The following is a 15,741-nucleotide window of genomic DNA, read 5'->3' as shown; positions in this document are numbered from 1 at the left end:
TCTTTCACTTCTTGTGTTCTCTCTTGAACACTATTCTTTTCCTCTTCCATTTTTCTAATTAAATTATTTTCTATAAGATCTATCTTCTTCAGAAAAAAAAATATGTATTCTGATTTTTTTTTTGCTTTTTTGGGGGTCACACCTGGCGATGCACAGGGGTTACTCCTGACTCTGCACTCAGGAATTACTCCTGGAGGTGCTCAGAGGATCATATGGAATGCTGGGAATCGAACCCGGGTCAGCTGCGTGCAAGACAAACTCCCTACCCGGTGTGCTATCACTCCAGCCCCCCGTATTCTAATTTTTAAGAACACCCAAAGAATAATCTACTTTAACTACAAAATTATTTTTCTTATAATCTTTATTTGTTATAATTTATTTTTCACTACTGTAACCAGGTTCAGGTAACCTCGTTACAGTAGTGTTGGCTTTTATGGTATTAATGTACAAAATTACATTACCTTGGCACTACCAAAGTGCCTTAAGACTACTGCTGTCCCTATATCGTCTCTAGTCCACCTCTTCATTACTCCACCCTCCCCACCCTGTCACAATAGGTCGGCTTTTGATAAAGAATTAAAAGGATATAAAATTTTAGGTCTGTATTTAAAGACTCAATAAATAAAATATTTTTTTAGAAACCAGTTGAGAAAAATTAATAACAAGATTTTAGGAGGCTGTTATAAATTATAATATTTTTAGAAAATCTTTATTACTAGGGAATTGAAATGAGACTATACTTAAAATTCTCTTGAATATATAAGGCCAGCATGAGATAAGGCACAAGTACATTTGGGGCCTGAGTGTTAATGCAAGGGGTAGGCCACTTGCTTTACACATGGTTGACCCAGCATCCAATATGGTTCCTGGAGCCCCACCAGGAGTGGTTCCTGAGCAAGGAGTAACACATAAGCATCAAAGGGTATGTCCCCAGAAAGGTTTTTTTTTTTTTTTTAATAGGCACAGGTGCCTTAAATGCAGCTAACCGAGGTTCAGTCCCTGATATATAAGATCATCTGAATACCACCAGGAGTGAACCCTGAACATATGCCAGTAGTAAATCACAGCTAAACACAGCTGGGTGTTACCCCAAAACGAAAACAAAAAAAAAGGGACCTCCAAAGAGATAATACAGGAGATAACCAGATTGCCTTGCATCTGATTTACCCTGATCTGTTCCTAGCATTTATATAATTCCCTGAGCTGTGCCATTAGTGATCCCTGAACAGAGTCAGGAGTAAGTCCTGAACACAGCTAGGTGTACACCTATCCACACAAGCACACACACATGCTCTCTCTCTCTCTCTCTCTCTCTCTCTCTCTCTCTCTCTCTCTCTCTCTCTCTCACACACACACACACACACACATACACACACTTTTTCTATCCACAAACTTAATAGGCATTTTAAAAATTTGCTATCTTTCTATATTATATTTCAGTTTATTTAATCTTTCAGATAATAAGTAATTTGTGTCTACAGTAGGTGGCACTGTGATAAAAACATTTGTTTCTCTGCAGATCAAAATTCATCTATACTCTTTTGAGATGTTGCTAAGAGTAAATTTATAAATAAGACTAAATCGTTTGGGAATGTTTAGCCTAAATGTACATTAATTTATGATGTTTTATTAAACTACAAAAATAAAAGGGCAGTAATGTCTGTGTTTCCTGAACTAAATTCTCTAAAAGTAAAATTGAAGCACGCTATAATAAATTCCTCCAAAATCAGCCCCCTTGCCACCTCCTGACCCTAGGGTGCTCGGCTGGAACCTGGGCCTTTGTATGCAGGGCACGTACCCTTCCAGTGACAATCATTCCTGACTCCAAGCTTCTAGCTTTTCTTTTGTTTTCTTTGTTTTTGGAGCCACACCTAAATTCCTGGCTCTGAACTCAGGAATCACTCCTGGTGGTGCTGGGCAGAGAACCACTATAAGCCGGGTGCATGGCAAGAGCCTTAGCCCTATACTGTCTTTCAGGTCCAGCAGCTCCAAATTTTTAATAATTCTTAATTATTTCTTAAGTTCATGAAGTTGGAACTGCAACAGAGAAATTCAGCATAAGATTTTGATGACAGGATATTCTTTATTCTTTTTTTTTTTTTTGATCACACCAGTGATGCTCAGAGGTTACTCTTGGCTCTGCACTCAGGAATTACTCCTGGCAGTGCTCAGGGGACCATATGGGATGCTGGAAATTGAACCCGGGTTGGCCATGTGTAAGGCAAATGTCCTACCCACTGTGCTATTGCTCCAGCCCCAATTACAGGATATTCTAACAGTGTTTCTGTCTTGTGTTCAATGTACTCCGGGTCACTCTACCTTTAAAAACAATCTTTTTCTATTCCTTTGAATATTTTGAAAGGAGACTTTTAGAAGACTAGGATATTTTTGATTATTTAAAGGCACATTGTAAAACTGTAAGAGTAATCACATCAGTTTTTGGTGTATTCAATTAAAATTTAAATATCTTCTGGTTTAATACTTCCTAGTCTGCCTTACCAAGTTTCCCAACCGTTTGTGAATAGTCATTAAGAAAGTTTCAGGGATTCTGACCTAGTAAGTGCCATCATAACGTCATAGTTCACTGACAATTTAAAAAAGCTGATTGAGTTATAGGTTACATGGTATTCAGGTCATTATTTTGTAGCTGCAAAGAACTATACCAGTCTCTCCACCCAGTGATTCCAGGTCCCTCAGGTATTATCTCATGGTTCTTTCTCTCTTCCCCCACAGTTCCAAGTTCAGTTAGTCATGTCTCAAGATTACCATTGTCTAATTCCCTTCTTTATTTTTTATACTCCATCACTATCATTGATACAGAAGATGTATAGCAAAAAGTAAGATACTAAATCATACTTCTTGTCTGAAGTTGTCTTTGGATGGTTAATATTTGATCTTTTTTATTATTTTTAAAAAGATTTTTATTTAAAGTAACAAAATAGGAGACTAACACCCGAGAATAGTAGAGATAAGGACCAGGAGGTTTGCCCCATGGCATGGAAGCTGGCCTCATGTCCTGGGGGAAAAGGCATCTCAGATAGAGAAGGGACACCAAGTAAAGGGTGTTGGGAGGACCTGCTCGGATTGGAAGATACCGAAAGTGGACTATAGACCGAACACAATGGCCACTCAATACCTCTGTTGCAAACCACAACACCCAAAAGGAGAGAGAGAACAAAAAGGAATGCCCTGCCACAGAGTCAGGGTGGAGTGGGGGGGATGGGGTGGGGGTGATGGAAGGAATACTGGGATCATTGGTGATGGATAATGGGCACTGGTGGAGGGATGGGTACCCAATCACTGTATGAATGAAACATAAGCACAAAAGTTTGTAAGTACGTAACTGTACCTTACAGTGATTCACTAATAAAAAAAAGATTTTATTTAACTTTCGTAAGGTTGTTTGCAATAATTGATTACATTTAATATTCAAATACCAATCCCACCACCATTACACTTCCCACCACCATATTTTGAATGTTTTCATCCCGAACCCCAAACCCTGCCCTCTAAGCAAAGCTGAAGTAATTTATTTCATATTACTTGTTATGAATAATCCGCTAAAAATGATTCAAAAATTTCTTTAGAGGAAAGTGTGTGAAGATGAAGCCCTTCTATAAAGATTACTAACATGTTGATAAAGGTTGAACCTTGTGTGCTTACACACACACACACACACACACACACACACACACACACACAAGGTTTGTCTGAGCCTGTGGAGAGTGCTGTGAGCATGGTGGTGATTTAGTTGTGGAGGTTTTCGATTCCTGGGGCTCTCGGCTGGGAAGGGAAACCCACCTATCTGTCTCCAAGCTGCCCCATATGAGATAGCCTAGTGTGGGTCAGGAGGCATGTCTATGGTGTATTGTTCTGAGCTCTCTTCTGAGAGATTTATTGCTGTCTCTGGATCATGGCCATTAATGAGATTATATAGCACCAGAGGCAGTTTGTGGGTGTGACTGCCAAGCTACTGGAAACACAGGCAAATGTGGGGAGGTCATCCATTCCTGACTCCATTGAGCCTGGAGTTTCAGTCACAAATCCTGCATACCTGGGTTTTTCTGCAGATTCAGTCATGAGGCAGGCTCATCCAAGCACGTTGGAGAGCAGTCATGAGTATGGCAGCAATAAATTTTTATCTTTTTTAGGAGACAGAAAGCTTCATTTAAAACTTAATCAGTAAGTTTATATAAATTTATGTTTTGAAGTAAGAAAATACCTACGAGGCAACAATAATAAAAATATAAATAAACATAAAAATTGATAAGATGCGTAAACTACTATACATATAGAAGTATGAGTACTATTTAAGTACTAGGATGTATGTGGTAGTTATAATCAAATATGGAAAATAAAATTACTTGCATTTACTGTAAGATGCTTGTTTTCTTTCTTGATAAAGAAAATAAATGGGATTCATCTTTATTGGTGTTAAAATGTGAAAATTTTGAATGAAATTCATGGGAGTACTCACTTCTTTTCCCAGTTGAGCTTCAACAAATTTGCAATGTAGAACATCTAAATTTAGCCCTGGTTTAAACTTTTGTTTCCTTTTGAATTTGTTGAATTTGTTGAATGAGATCCTTCTGTTGCTGTTTACCAACAGAGTATTGATATGGCAGTTGATTATACTAATTGTTTTTCAGCGGATTACTTGGCTCAGGCATTTGATTCTCTTTGTTTGGACTTGAAGACGGATGAAGGAAAAGTCTTGTTTTTGGAGTATCAAGCTGTTCCAGTAATATTAAGTCATCTAAGAATATCTAGTAAAGGACTCCTTTCCAATGTCATTGATAGTTTGCTTCAGATGACAGTGGAATCTAGTAAGTTTCTAAGTTTTATATACACACATCTTACTGGGATGGGTTTTTTCTTTTCCTTTTGAAGTTGTTTGTCAGTTAAATAACTTCCCAGTTAGTGGGTTCTTGATCTAGACACAGAGAGAATAACATGACTAAGCTTTGAAAACTACTGTTATTTTCTCAAGCCAAAGAGTTTATATGATTCATTCAGACTAGTAGCACTGAAGACCTGACAGAGTTCTTGAAGATGGTGCCTCTGCTCTGAGTTTTTAAAATTTTTTAAATTTTTAAAATATAATCACCATGAGTTATAGTTGTTTGGGTTGGAGCAATAGCATTACTGATGCCCACTCAAGCACATCAATGAAAAAGGAGAGGACAGTGCTACAATGCTACAGAGTTACAGTTACAAAGCTTTGATGATTGGGTTTCAGTCATACTGCACTGCACTGCACTGTAGCACTGTCCTCCCATTGTTTATTGATTTGCTCTAGCGGGCACCAGTAACGTCTCCATTGTGAGACTTGTTGTTACTGTTTTTGGCATATCAAATACGTCATGGGGAGCTTGGAGAGCTTGCCATGCTTTGCCGTGAGGACGGGATACTCTCAGGAGCTTGCTGGGCTCTCCAGTAGGGGTGGAGGAATCAAACCCAGGTCCGCTGCCTGCAAGGCAAATGCCCTACCCACTGTGCTATCACTCCAGCCCAAAACACTGAAACAACAACAAAAAACCAAAGTAAAGATTAGGTGGGTTTCCAGTGAGTGAACTGCTGCTCGGGTGGTATTTCTGCAAGAATACAGGACATACTTGTGACTTATTTCACAATCCTGGGTGACAGGGTCATGATCCCCGCTTTCTATGAAGTACAACGGAAGAGGCGTCAATCAGTAGTGCATGGAAAGTTAAGTATTGTTTTTGGAAAGGCTAAATAAAACTGCCTTGTTATACTGGGTGTGGCATGTTGCATTTTGGAAAAATTGGCTACAGAAATAGTGGCAGCTTGAGACTGCCATTCTTTTTTGGGTTTGGGGCCATATTGATGCTCAGAGGTAACTCCTGGCTCTGCACTCAGGAATTGACTCCTGGTGGTGCTCAAGGACCCTGTGGGATGTGAGGGATGGAACCCGACTGGGCCACATGCAATCAAATGCTCTCTCTGGTGATTGAAAATCCATCCTTCCACCAGTGTAGGTTTCCCACCACCAATGATGGGAATCCCTCCCGCCACATCACTCTGCTCCACCCCAGCCTCTATCTCCACCCACTTTCCCTCTTTCTCTCTCTCTACTTTTGGACATTATCATCTCCCTACTCAGACCTGACTAGCAGCATCCTTGTACCTTCTAGTGATATATATATATTATTATTATTATTAGTGAAACACCATGAGGTACAGTTGTAGACTTACAAACTTTTGTGCTTGAGTTTCAGTTATACAATGATTGAGTACTCATCCCTCCACTTCTAGTGATACAATTTATGGTCTGGTCCTTTGGGGTTAGCCCAAGGACACAAACTTCTCTAGAAGGAACATGGTGAGAATGGGGAAAGAATAAAAGGGGGGGGTGAGAAGCATCTAGGAAGGATATTTTTCCTTTCTCTGAGCCTAAAAGTTAGGCACAGGATAGCAAGAAGCAATGAGATCAGAATGACATAAAAATGTATCAGCAACCTTAATAAACAATAAAATAAAGCAACAATAACACTAACAGCAGCACTAAGAATAATGTGGCTTTTTCCTCTCTCTAAATTTTCACTAATGTGACATATTTTCTAGTAGTCTTCTCAGTTGTGTGGCTATATAACTTGCACTCATATAGTCTGTCTCCTTAAGTTTCCTTTGGTTTCATAATTCTGACTTACTTATATACTAACCTTAATTTCTCAGAGGGCAAGAGTTTCTCAGACATATCTCCATTTTAAGTGAGAACACATAAGCATAGTTATATTGTTTCTGCTAACTTGACTTTTATTGAGGTATTGGGGTAAGGAAGTATTCCAGCTGTATACATTGTCACACATTTTAATTCATGTTTGTACTATTTTAGTCTGATTTTTAAAATTTTGTTATGACAACTTATGTATGGGGATGCTGAACGTATTTTCATTTACTTTGGCATTCCTTTTGGAGTCTCAGATCAAGTAACCCTTGGAATTTTTTTTTTTTTTTTGCTTTTTGGGTCACACCCGGCGATGCTCAAGGGTTACTCCTGGCTTTGCACTCAGGAATCACTCCTGGCGGTGCTCGGGGGACCATATGGGATGCTGGGAATCGAACCCGGGTTAGCCGCGTGCAAGGCACCCTACCCGCTGTACTATTTCTCCAGCTCCAACCCTTTGACTTTTAATCAGTTATTTTGCTTTAGTAATTCTTTTTTACTTGGAATGATGTTTTTCTTTTCCCTCTTCATATCACTTACAAAACTAAAAAGTTTATATCTTTTTGAAGGTGGAAAAAATTTAAATCTCTTTGTTTTTGGAAAATCATTGTGTAGCATGGAAGTAAGTAAACAAGAGTGCTACTTCTGGTGATTGAAAACCCATCCCTCTCAGAGAGCCTAACAAGCTACCAAGAATATCCCACCCGCACAGACAGAGCCTGGCAAGCTCCCTGTGATGTATTTGATATGCCAAAAACAGTAAATATAACAGGTCTCATTCCCCTGACTCTGAAAGAGCCTCTAATCCTTGGGAAAGACGAGTAAGAAGAGGCTGCTAAAATCTCAGGGCTAGGACGAATAGACATGTTACTGCACCCGCTCAAGTAAATCGATAAACAACGGGATGGCAGTGATACAGTGATTTTTATCCTAGTTATCATTTCTTTTGCAGTAGAGAGTTTTCTTAATTTGATTCTGCCTATTGTTTATTTTTGCATCTGTTTGCTTGACTGATGAATTAAGTGATTGAAGATGCCTCTAGATTCAGTAAAAATGTTCTACCTGTTTTCCTCAATAAACATCAGAGATTCAGGACCAATTTTGAGGTTTCTAACCCATTTTTTTTGTTTTGGGGCCATACCCAGCGATGCTCAGGGCATACTCCTGACTCGGCACAAAGGGATTTTTCTGTGGTGCTCAGGGGACCATATGGGATGCCTAGGATCAAACCTGGTGGGCCAGGTGCAAGGCAAGCACCTTACCCACTATACTATCACTACAGCCCCTCTAAACCCATTTTTAGTTCTTTTGTTTATCATGTGAAATAGAGGTGTGAGTTCTCTTTCTTTCTTTTTTTTTCATTACTGACCAGTTTTCTCAGCACCACTTGTAGAAGAGTTTTCCTTGCTCCACTTAAAAAATTTACATCCTTTGTCAAAGATTATTCATATGCCTGAAGTTTGACTTAATTCTGTTTCATTGCCGAGTCAGTTTTTACTCCAGTAGCATACTTTGTTAATTACTGTATCTTTTTTTTCTTTTATGGTGACAGACAACTTTTTTTTCTTTGAATTTTTATTAAGACACTGTGTTTCGACAACCTTTCAATATTTATATTTCAAGCCACAATGCCCTAAAGGAGAGGAAAGGGGATGGAGGAAGGGGACAGAGTGGGGAGGAAAGGGAGAAAGAGAGAGAGAGAGAGAGAGAGACAGAGAGACAGAGAGAGAGAGAGGCGCCTTGGGGTGGGGTAGGTGGTGATGGGAGGGAAATTGGGGACACTGATGCTGGGAAATGTACACTGGTGGAAGGATGGGATGGATGTTTATGACTGAAACCTAATCATGAACAACTTTGTAAGGATCTATCTGACAGTGATTCAATTAAAAAAAAAACATTGGGAGTGAAGACTGGTTTCAACCCACTAGGTTTTGCATACTGGTGACTGTTCACTGAAGTTCACTGTGACACAGAAGGAGGATCCCATGACCTGGACACAAGGTTGGAAGAAGCAGAAAGCTAATCAGTAGAGAGCTCAGGATATGAGAATCTATGGTCAAGGGGCAAGCCAGGCCACTCTTTTCCTGACTCCACCTTTACCTCTCCGGGCTCCCTTTCAGTGTTTTCATCTAAGAGCAAAGACAATGAACAGACCTCTGGAGATGGTGGTATTTGAGGATGTGGCTGTCGATTGCACCTGGGGAGATTGGCAGCACCAGAATGATGAGCAGAGGACCCTCTACAGGGGTGTGATGCTGGAAGCCTACGGAAGCCTATGGTCACTTGGAATCACTGGATACTCATGGTGTGATCAGTGTTTAAAATCAAAACAAAAAAAACCAAAAAAACCACTGCTTTAACTTCCAAGAAATGGCCCAGCTTTAGAACTGATCTTGGAAAGACACCAGCAGTTGAGTGTCCTAGGCCAAGATCTCTGCACCATAAGTGGGAGGGGGGGGCTGACGGAGTCCCTGCCCTGCAAAGACCCAGCGCTCTGCCCACCCATCAGGCTCCACCACTGCGAGAATCGTCCCAGCTTCAGGACTCATCTCAGAGAGGTCAGAGAGACACCTGCAGCTAATGTCCTAGCTGCAGAGCCCCTGAAGCAAACAGCTGCATATACAGCTGCACAGCACCCCCAGACCACGGAGCTGACAGCCCAACAGACACAAGGAAATTAGATGGGAAAATTGAGTAGAAGCCCCCTAAGCTCATGACAGTAACACAGAAGACTCAACTCACACATAACACCTCAGTAAATCCTCAGGCCGCAATGTTAGCATTACGAGATATATGTTGTAATAAGCAACATAAAGTCAATTAGTGCCTGTAAGGGAGCAGGCTTAGGGGGTGGATGGGAAACTAGGGACATTGGTGGAGATAAGGGCACATTGGTGGAGTTATGAGGTAACTTTGTATTCAAGGTGTTTCAATAAAGTTAAAAAAAAACCCAAAAATAAAAAGACACTGGTTTACAAGGTTGTTCATATAGAGTTGTTTCAGGCATAAGGTATTCCAACATCAGTTCCACCTCCAAGTTTCCTCCCACCTCCCAGCCTTCATCCACCTGGCAGCCATATAACAAATCTATTTCGTATTTCATGCTCCAACAAAACTTAAAGGAATGGCAAATGGGGTTATCAGAAAATAAAGCAATAGAGAGATCAATTTGTGATGTTTGACTGCTTAGTGATTGTAACCAATATAAGACGTTTATTCATTATTGAAAATGTATAAAACCCTTTAGCAAGTTAGGAGTACCTTTCTTAATCTAGTAAAGGGAATCCATATGCACCATTATTGAGTGCCATACTCAGTGCCACGAGGTGGGAAACTCTTGACATGTCTTGCGTTAAACTGATGTCAAGATTGTTAACTCCCTAAGCTAATGCCTGTTCATGAAGTAATATCATTCCTACATACCTGAATGATAATCTGGCTGGATTGAGTATTCTTGGACAGGAGTTTGTTTCGTTGAGTTTCCATATACCTTCCACCCCCACCCCCATACCTTTCTGCATGCAGAGCTTCATTTAATCTGCTATACATCTTTTTTCTCTTGTTTTAAATTGAATTTTATTTTTATTAAGTGTTCACAATAATTTGTTACAATTAATATTCCAACACCTGTCCTGCCATCATTATACCTGCCCACCACCTTATTTCAAAGATTTCCACCCTGACTTCCAAAACCTGCTCCCAAATCAGGACTTAAATAACTTATTTTGTATATTTTGTTATGAATAATTTAATAAAACTGATCCAAAAAATTTCCTTAGAGAAAAGTGTGTGAAGATTGTTGTATTTCACCCTAGAGCCATTAAGCCCTTGTATAAGAGATTACTACTAACATGTTGTTAAAGGTTGAGCCTTGTGTGCTTAGTAAGTATATATATATATATATATTTTTTTTCTCTTTGAGATGGGTTGCCTTCTACTTTACACCTCACGAAAGGTGGTGTGTCACTCTTGCTACACCAGTGGAGCAAATGAAGCTGCATGCTCCAGGAATAGAGGTTAATTAAAAAAAATTTTTTTAGCTACATGGTGACTTCAGGGTTTGGGGGCATCTCTATGGCATATCATTCTGTGTTGCTCTCTTCCAAGAGCTTTATTTGGGAGCTGAATCATGGCCATTAATGAACTTATATGGTGCCAGAGGCAGTTCCTGAGTATGGCTGCCAGGGAGATGGGAGGAAGCACAGGGAGATGGGAGGAGGTCACCCACTCCAAATTCCACGTGAACCTGGAGATTTCAGTCACAAGTCATGCATACCTGGGTTTTTCTATCTGCTGTACATCTTACGGGTTTTCTTTTGAAGTTCCTTTTCCTAATTTTGCTGTTTTCAGTGTTCTGTTTCTATCATTGGATTTTGTAATTTTAAGTACAAAGTATCTTGGAATTTTTCTGGTTAAGTCTGTTTTTGCTGGGACCCTTTGGGCCTTTTGACTGTGCCTGTGGTCAATTCTAGGAAATTTCTTTAACTGTTGTTTCTTTATTACATTTGCCTTCTTGCTCTTTATAGATTTCAATGATTCTTATGTTGTTCCTCTTGAATTGAACCCATAGTTCTCTGAGATGCTGCTCCTTTATTTTCAGACTATTTTCCACCTTCTACTTTTTCCTAGCAATTTCCTCTGCCTTGGAGCTCCTTGATCTTTTGCTCAACTTCCATTATTCTGCTATTCAAAGCTTCTATTGAGTTTTTTCATATCACCCGCCAGATTCTTCATATGTTGTTTCTGTTTGTTGTAGTTCTTTTGATCTTATGTTTTCTTATGCTTTGTTTGCTACCTGTGCTATTATTTCTTTGACCTTGTTGGGCATCCTCATCACAGTGTCACTAAAGACATTGTCTGAGGTTTTACTTTTGTTATATCTTCAGTGGTACTGTTTTTCATCATTGAGCTTGTCGGGTTTATATGTGTTTTCCCCATTGTTTTTCTATTGTTCTTTCTGTGCTGGGGGTGAGTCTTTGTAGTTAGACTCCCTGGAAGATGCTGAGGAATTAAGCTGAGGTTGCTCTCTTCTTCTCTGTCATCACCAAAAGACAATGAGACGAATTGTATGCAGCATGGGATGTGTTAAGTAGAGCTGTCACTTCAGGTGCTATTGAGGCTAGTGTTGCAGTGAACATAGATGTGGAAGTTTTTTTTCCCAAAATATTGCTTTTGTGGCACTGGAGAGATAGTACAATGGGTAAGACTATCCTTAGTTCCATCCCCAGCACCGCACATGGTTCCTGAGCTCCTTAGGAGAGATTCCTAAGTGTAGAGCTAGGAATAAGGTTTGAGCACAGCTGGAAACGGCCTAAAAACAAAGAAAAAAATGTGTACTTTTTGGGCTATTCAGGTAGAATTCAGGAAGTGGACTTCCTGAGTCATATATAGTCTAAATTCTTAGTATTTTGAACTATCTCCATAATGTTTCCATATAGGCAAGTCCAAATGACATTCACACTAACAGTGGAGGATTCCTTCTCCCACATCCTATTAGTACTGTTTGTTTCTTTTTTTATTTTCAGAATTAATAAAATTTATTTGTTTTCAGTTTGGAAATTTCTTTTTTTTTTTTTTAATTAGTGAAGCACCATGAGGTACAGTTGTAGATTTACAAATCTTTGTGCTTGGGTTTCGGTCATACAATGATCAAATACCATCCCTCCACCAGTGCCCATTTTCCACCACCATGGATAATATCCCCCCCCCCCCCCACCCTGCCTCTGTGGCAGGGCATTCCCCTTTGTTCTCTCGCTCCTTTTGGGTGTTGTGGTCTGCAAAAGAGGCATTGAGTGGCAAACATGTTCAGTCCATAGTCTACTTTCAACATGCATTTCCCCTCCTGGGAGGATCCTCCAAACACCCTTTATTTGGTGCTCCCTTCTCTTTCTGAACTGCCCTTTCTCCTAGAATACCCGGCTGGCCTCTAAGCTATGGAGTAATCCTCCTGGTGTTGATCTCAGCTATTCTTAGGTATTAATCTCATATTTTGTTGCTTTATATCCCCCAGATGAATGCAATCTTTCTATGTCTATCCCTCTCTTTCTGACTCATTTCGCTTAGCATGATACTTTCCATATTGTACCACTTGTATGTAAATTTCATGACTTCATCTTTTCTAAGAGCTACATAGTACTCCATTGTGTAGATGTACCAACGTTTCTTTAACCAGTCATCTGTTCTTGGGCACTCAGGTTTCTTCCAGTTTCTGGCTATTGTAAAGAGTGCTGCAATGAACAAACAAGTGCAGATGTCACTTCGACTACACATTTTTGCCTCTCTGGGGTATATTCCCAGGAGTGGTATCGCTGGGTCAAATGGGAGCTCAATTTCTAATTTTTTGAGAAACGTCCATACTGTTTTCCAAAAGGGCTGAACTAGTCGGCATTCCCACCAACAGTGAAGGAGTGTCCCTTTCTCGCCACATCCACGCCAGCATCGGTCGCTTTTGTTCTTTTGAATGTGGGCCAGTCTCTGAGGTGTGAGATGGTATCTCATTGTGGTTTTGATCTGCATCTCCCTGATGATTAATGATGTTGAACATTTTCTCATGTGCTTTTTTGCCATTCGGATTTCTTCTTTGAGAAAGTTTCTGTTCATTTCATTGCCTCATTTTTTGATGGGGTTGGATGTTTTCTTCCTGTGGAGTTCAACCAGTACTTTGTATATCCTTGATATCAACCCCTTGTCAGATGTGTATTCGGTGAATATCCTTTCCCATTCTGTAGACTGTCTTTGTATTTTGGTCACCGTTTCTCTGGAGGTGCAGAAGATTCTTAGTTTAAGATAGTCCCATTTATCTATCTCTGTTTTTACTTGCTCGGCCAGTGGTGTGGCATCTTTGAAAGTACCATTAGCCTCAATGTCATGGAGGGTTTTGCCAACTTTGTCTTCAGTGTACCTTATGGTGTCTGGTCTGATGTTGAGGTCTTTAATCCATTTTGATCTTACTTTTGTACATGGTGTTAGGCAGAGTTCTGAGCCCATTTTTTTGCATGTAGCCATCCAGTGATGCCAGCACAATTTGTTAAAGAGGCTTTCCTTACTCCACTTCACATTTCTTGCACCTTTATCAAAGATTAGATGATCATATAATTGAGGGGAGATGTCAGTGTATTCAACCCTGTTCCATTGGTCTGCAGTTCTGCTTTTGTTCCAGTACCACGCTGTTTTAATTATTACTGCTTTGTAGTAGAGTTTGAAGTTCGGGAGGTTGATTCCTCCCATTTTCTTTTTCCCAAGAATGCTTTAGTATTCGTGGGGGCTTATTGTTCCATATAAATTTCAGGAGTGTTTGCTCCATTTCTTTGAAGAATGTCGTGGGTATCCTTATAGGGATTGCATTGAATTTATACAATGCTTTTGATACTATTGCCATTTTGACAATGTTAAGTCTCCCGACCCATGAGCAGGGGATATCTTTCCATTTCCTCATGTCCTCTTTTATTTCCTGAAGTAGCGTTTTGTAGTTTTCTTTGTACAGGTCCTTTACTTCCTTAGTTAAGCTGATTCCTAGGTACTTGATTTTCTGGGGCACAATTGTGAACGGGATTGTTTTTTTCATGTTGCTTTCTTCTCTCTCACTGTTTGCGTATAGGTGTTTGTTTCTTTTTTATTTTGTTTTCCAAATTTTATTAAAACACCATGGCTAGAGCGATAGCATAGCGAGTAGGGTGTTTGCCTTGCATGTGGCCGACCCGGGTTCAATTCCTCCACCCCTCTCAGAGAGCCTGGCAAGCTACCAAGAGTATTCTGCCTGTGCGGCAAAGCCTGGCAAGCTACCCATGATGTATTCAGTATGCCAAAATAGTAACGACAAGTCTCACAATGGAGACATTACTGGTGCCCACTTGAGCAAATTGATGAACAATGGGAGGACAGTGCTGCAGTGCTACCATGTTTTTATGGTATAGATCTCCCACCTCTTTTGTTAAGTTGATTCCTATATACTTGATATTCTTGAACACTTTTGAATAGGAATGACTATTTGAGCTCTTTGTCCTATGACTCATTATTTGTGTATAAGAATGCAATTCATTTTTGTGTATTGACTTTGTAGCCACTTTGCTGTCTTGGTTTCTTGTTTCTAGAAGTTTTTCTATGGACTCTTTTGGGTCTGTATGATATCATCTCATCTACAAATGAGTTCATTTGACTTCTTCTTTTCCAACTTTGACCCATCTGATTTCCTTTTCTGTTGCTAGGAATTTTCATACAATGTTGACTAAGAGAAAAGACAGTACATATCCTGATCTCATTTAAGTTTTTCACCATTAAGAATAATATTTGCTGTGGGCTTCTTATAAATGGCCCTTACTATCTTGAGGAGATGGTTCTTTCCACTTCTGTTTTGTTGAGGCATTTTAAAAAAATAGTAAAGGTAAATGCCCTCCCGTTGTTCATCGATTTGCTCGAGCGGGCCCAGTAGTAAATGGATATTAAATTTTGTCGAAAGCTTTCTCAGCATCAATTGACATGATCATGTGATTTTTATCTTTCCTTTTAGTAATGTGGTATATTATAGTAATTGATTTTTATATGTTGAATCATCCTTTCATCTTTTGGTTAAATCCCACTTGATCATGGTGTATTTGTTTTTGATATGTTGTTGGATTCAATTTGCTAAGATTTTTTTTTTGAGGATTTTGACATCTGTGTTCACCAAGGAGATTGGTCTGAAGTTTGAAAAATTTTTTTAGAAATGTCTTTGTCTGCTTTGGGTCAGCACTGGTTGTTCCTATTCCACTCTTTTTATGTGTTCCAGTCTCACTGGTGTGTTGATAAATCTCATTGTTGATTCTATTTGCATTTCTCTGATGATGAGTGATGAAAAGCATATTTTCATATAACCGGGTTCGAAGTGTTCAGAAGTGTCTGAGGAAATATATGTTCAGCTCCTTTTCCCATATATTATTGGATTTTTTTATTACTAAGTTTTCCAAGTGTTCCATATATCTTGGATGTCAGTCCTTTGTCAGATGTATGGTGAATAAATATTTCTCTTAGTTTGTACAGTGTCTTTTTATTCTAGTCACTGTTTCTTTTTTGCAGTG

General features: G+C 39.5%; 1 protein-coding gene across 7 annotated transcripts in view; it reads left to right on the top strand.

Annotated features, from left to right (window-relative positions):
• The window catches only part of CCDC138 (coiled-coil domain containing 138), a 113,622-nt gene that overhangs the window by 90,829 nt on the left and 7,052 nt on the right, over positions 1-15,741 (top strand). For 5 of the 7 annotated variants that reach the window (XM_056114679.1, XM_056114678.1, XM_056114682.1 and 2 more), the window contains exon 13: positions 4,650-4,826. The exons of the other annotated variants lie outside the window; for them this stretch is intronic. In XM_056114679.1, coding sequence (XP_055970654.1) covers positions 4,650-4,826 — 177 coding nt within the window. The remainder of the gene's footprint in view (positions 1-4,649; positions 4,827-15,741) is intronic. 7 annotated transcript variants of the gene reach the window in all.

The sequence above is a fragment of the Sorex fumeus genome, unplaced genomic scaffold, assembly GCF_029834395.1.
Source record: "Sorex fumeus unplaced genomic scaffold, SorFum_2.1 ptg000026l, whole genome shotgun sequence".
Classification (NCBI taxonomy): Eukaryota; Metazoa; Chordata; class Mammalia; order Eulipotyphla; family Soricidae; genus Sorex; species Sorex fumeus.
Note: the sequence above shows the minus strand (reverse complement) of the source record. Positions and strands in the feature narration are given on the sequence as shown.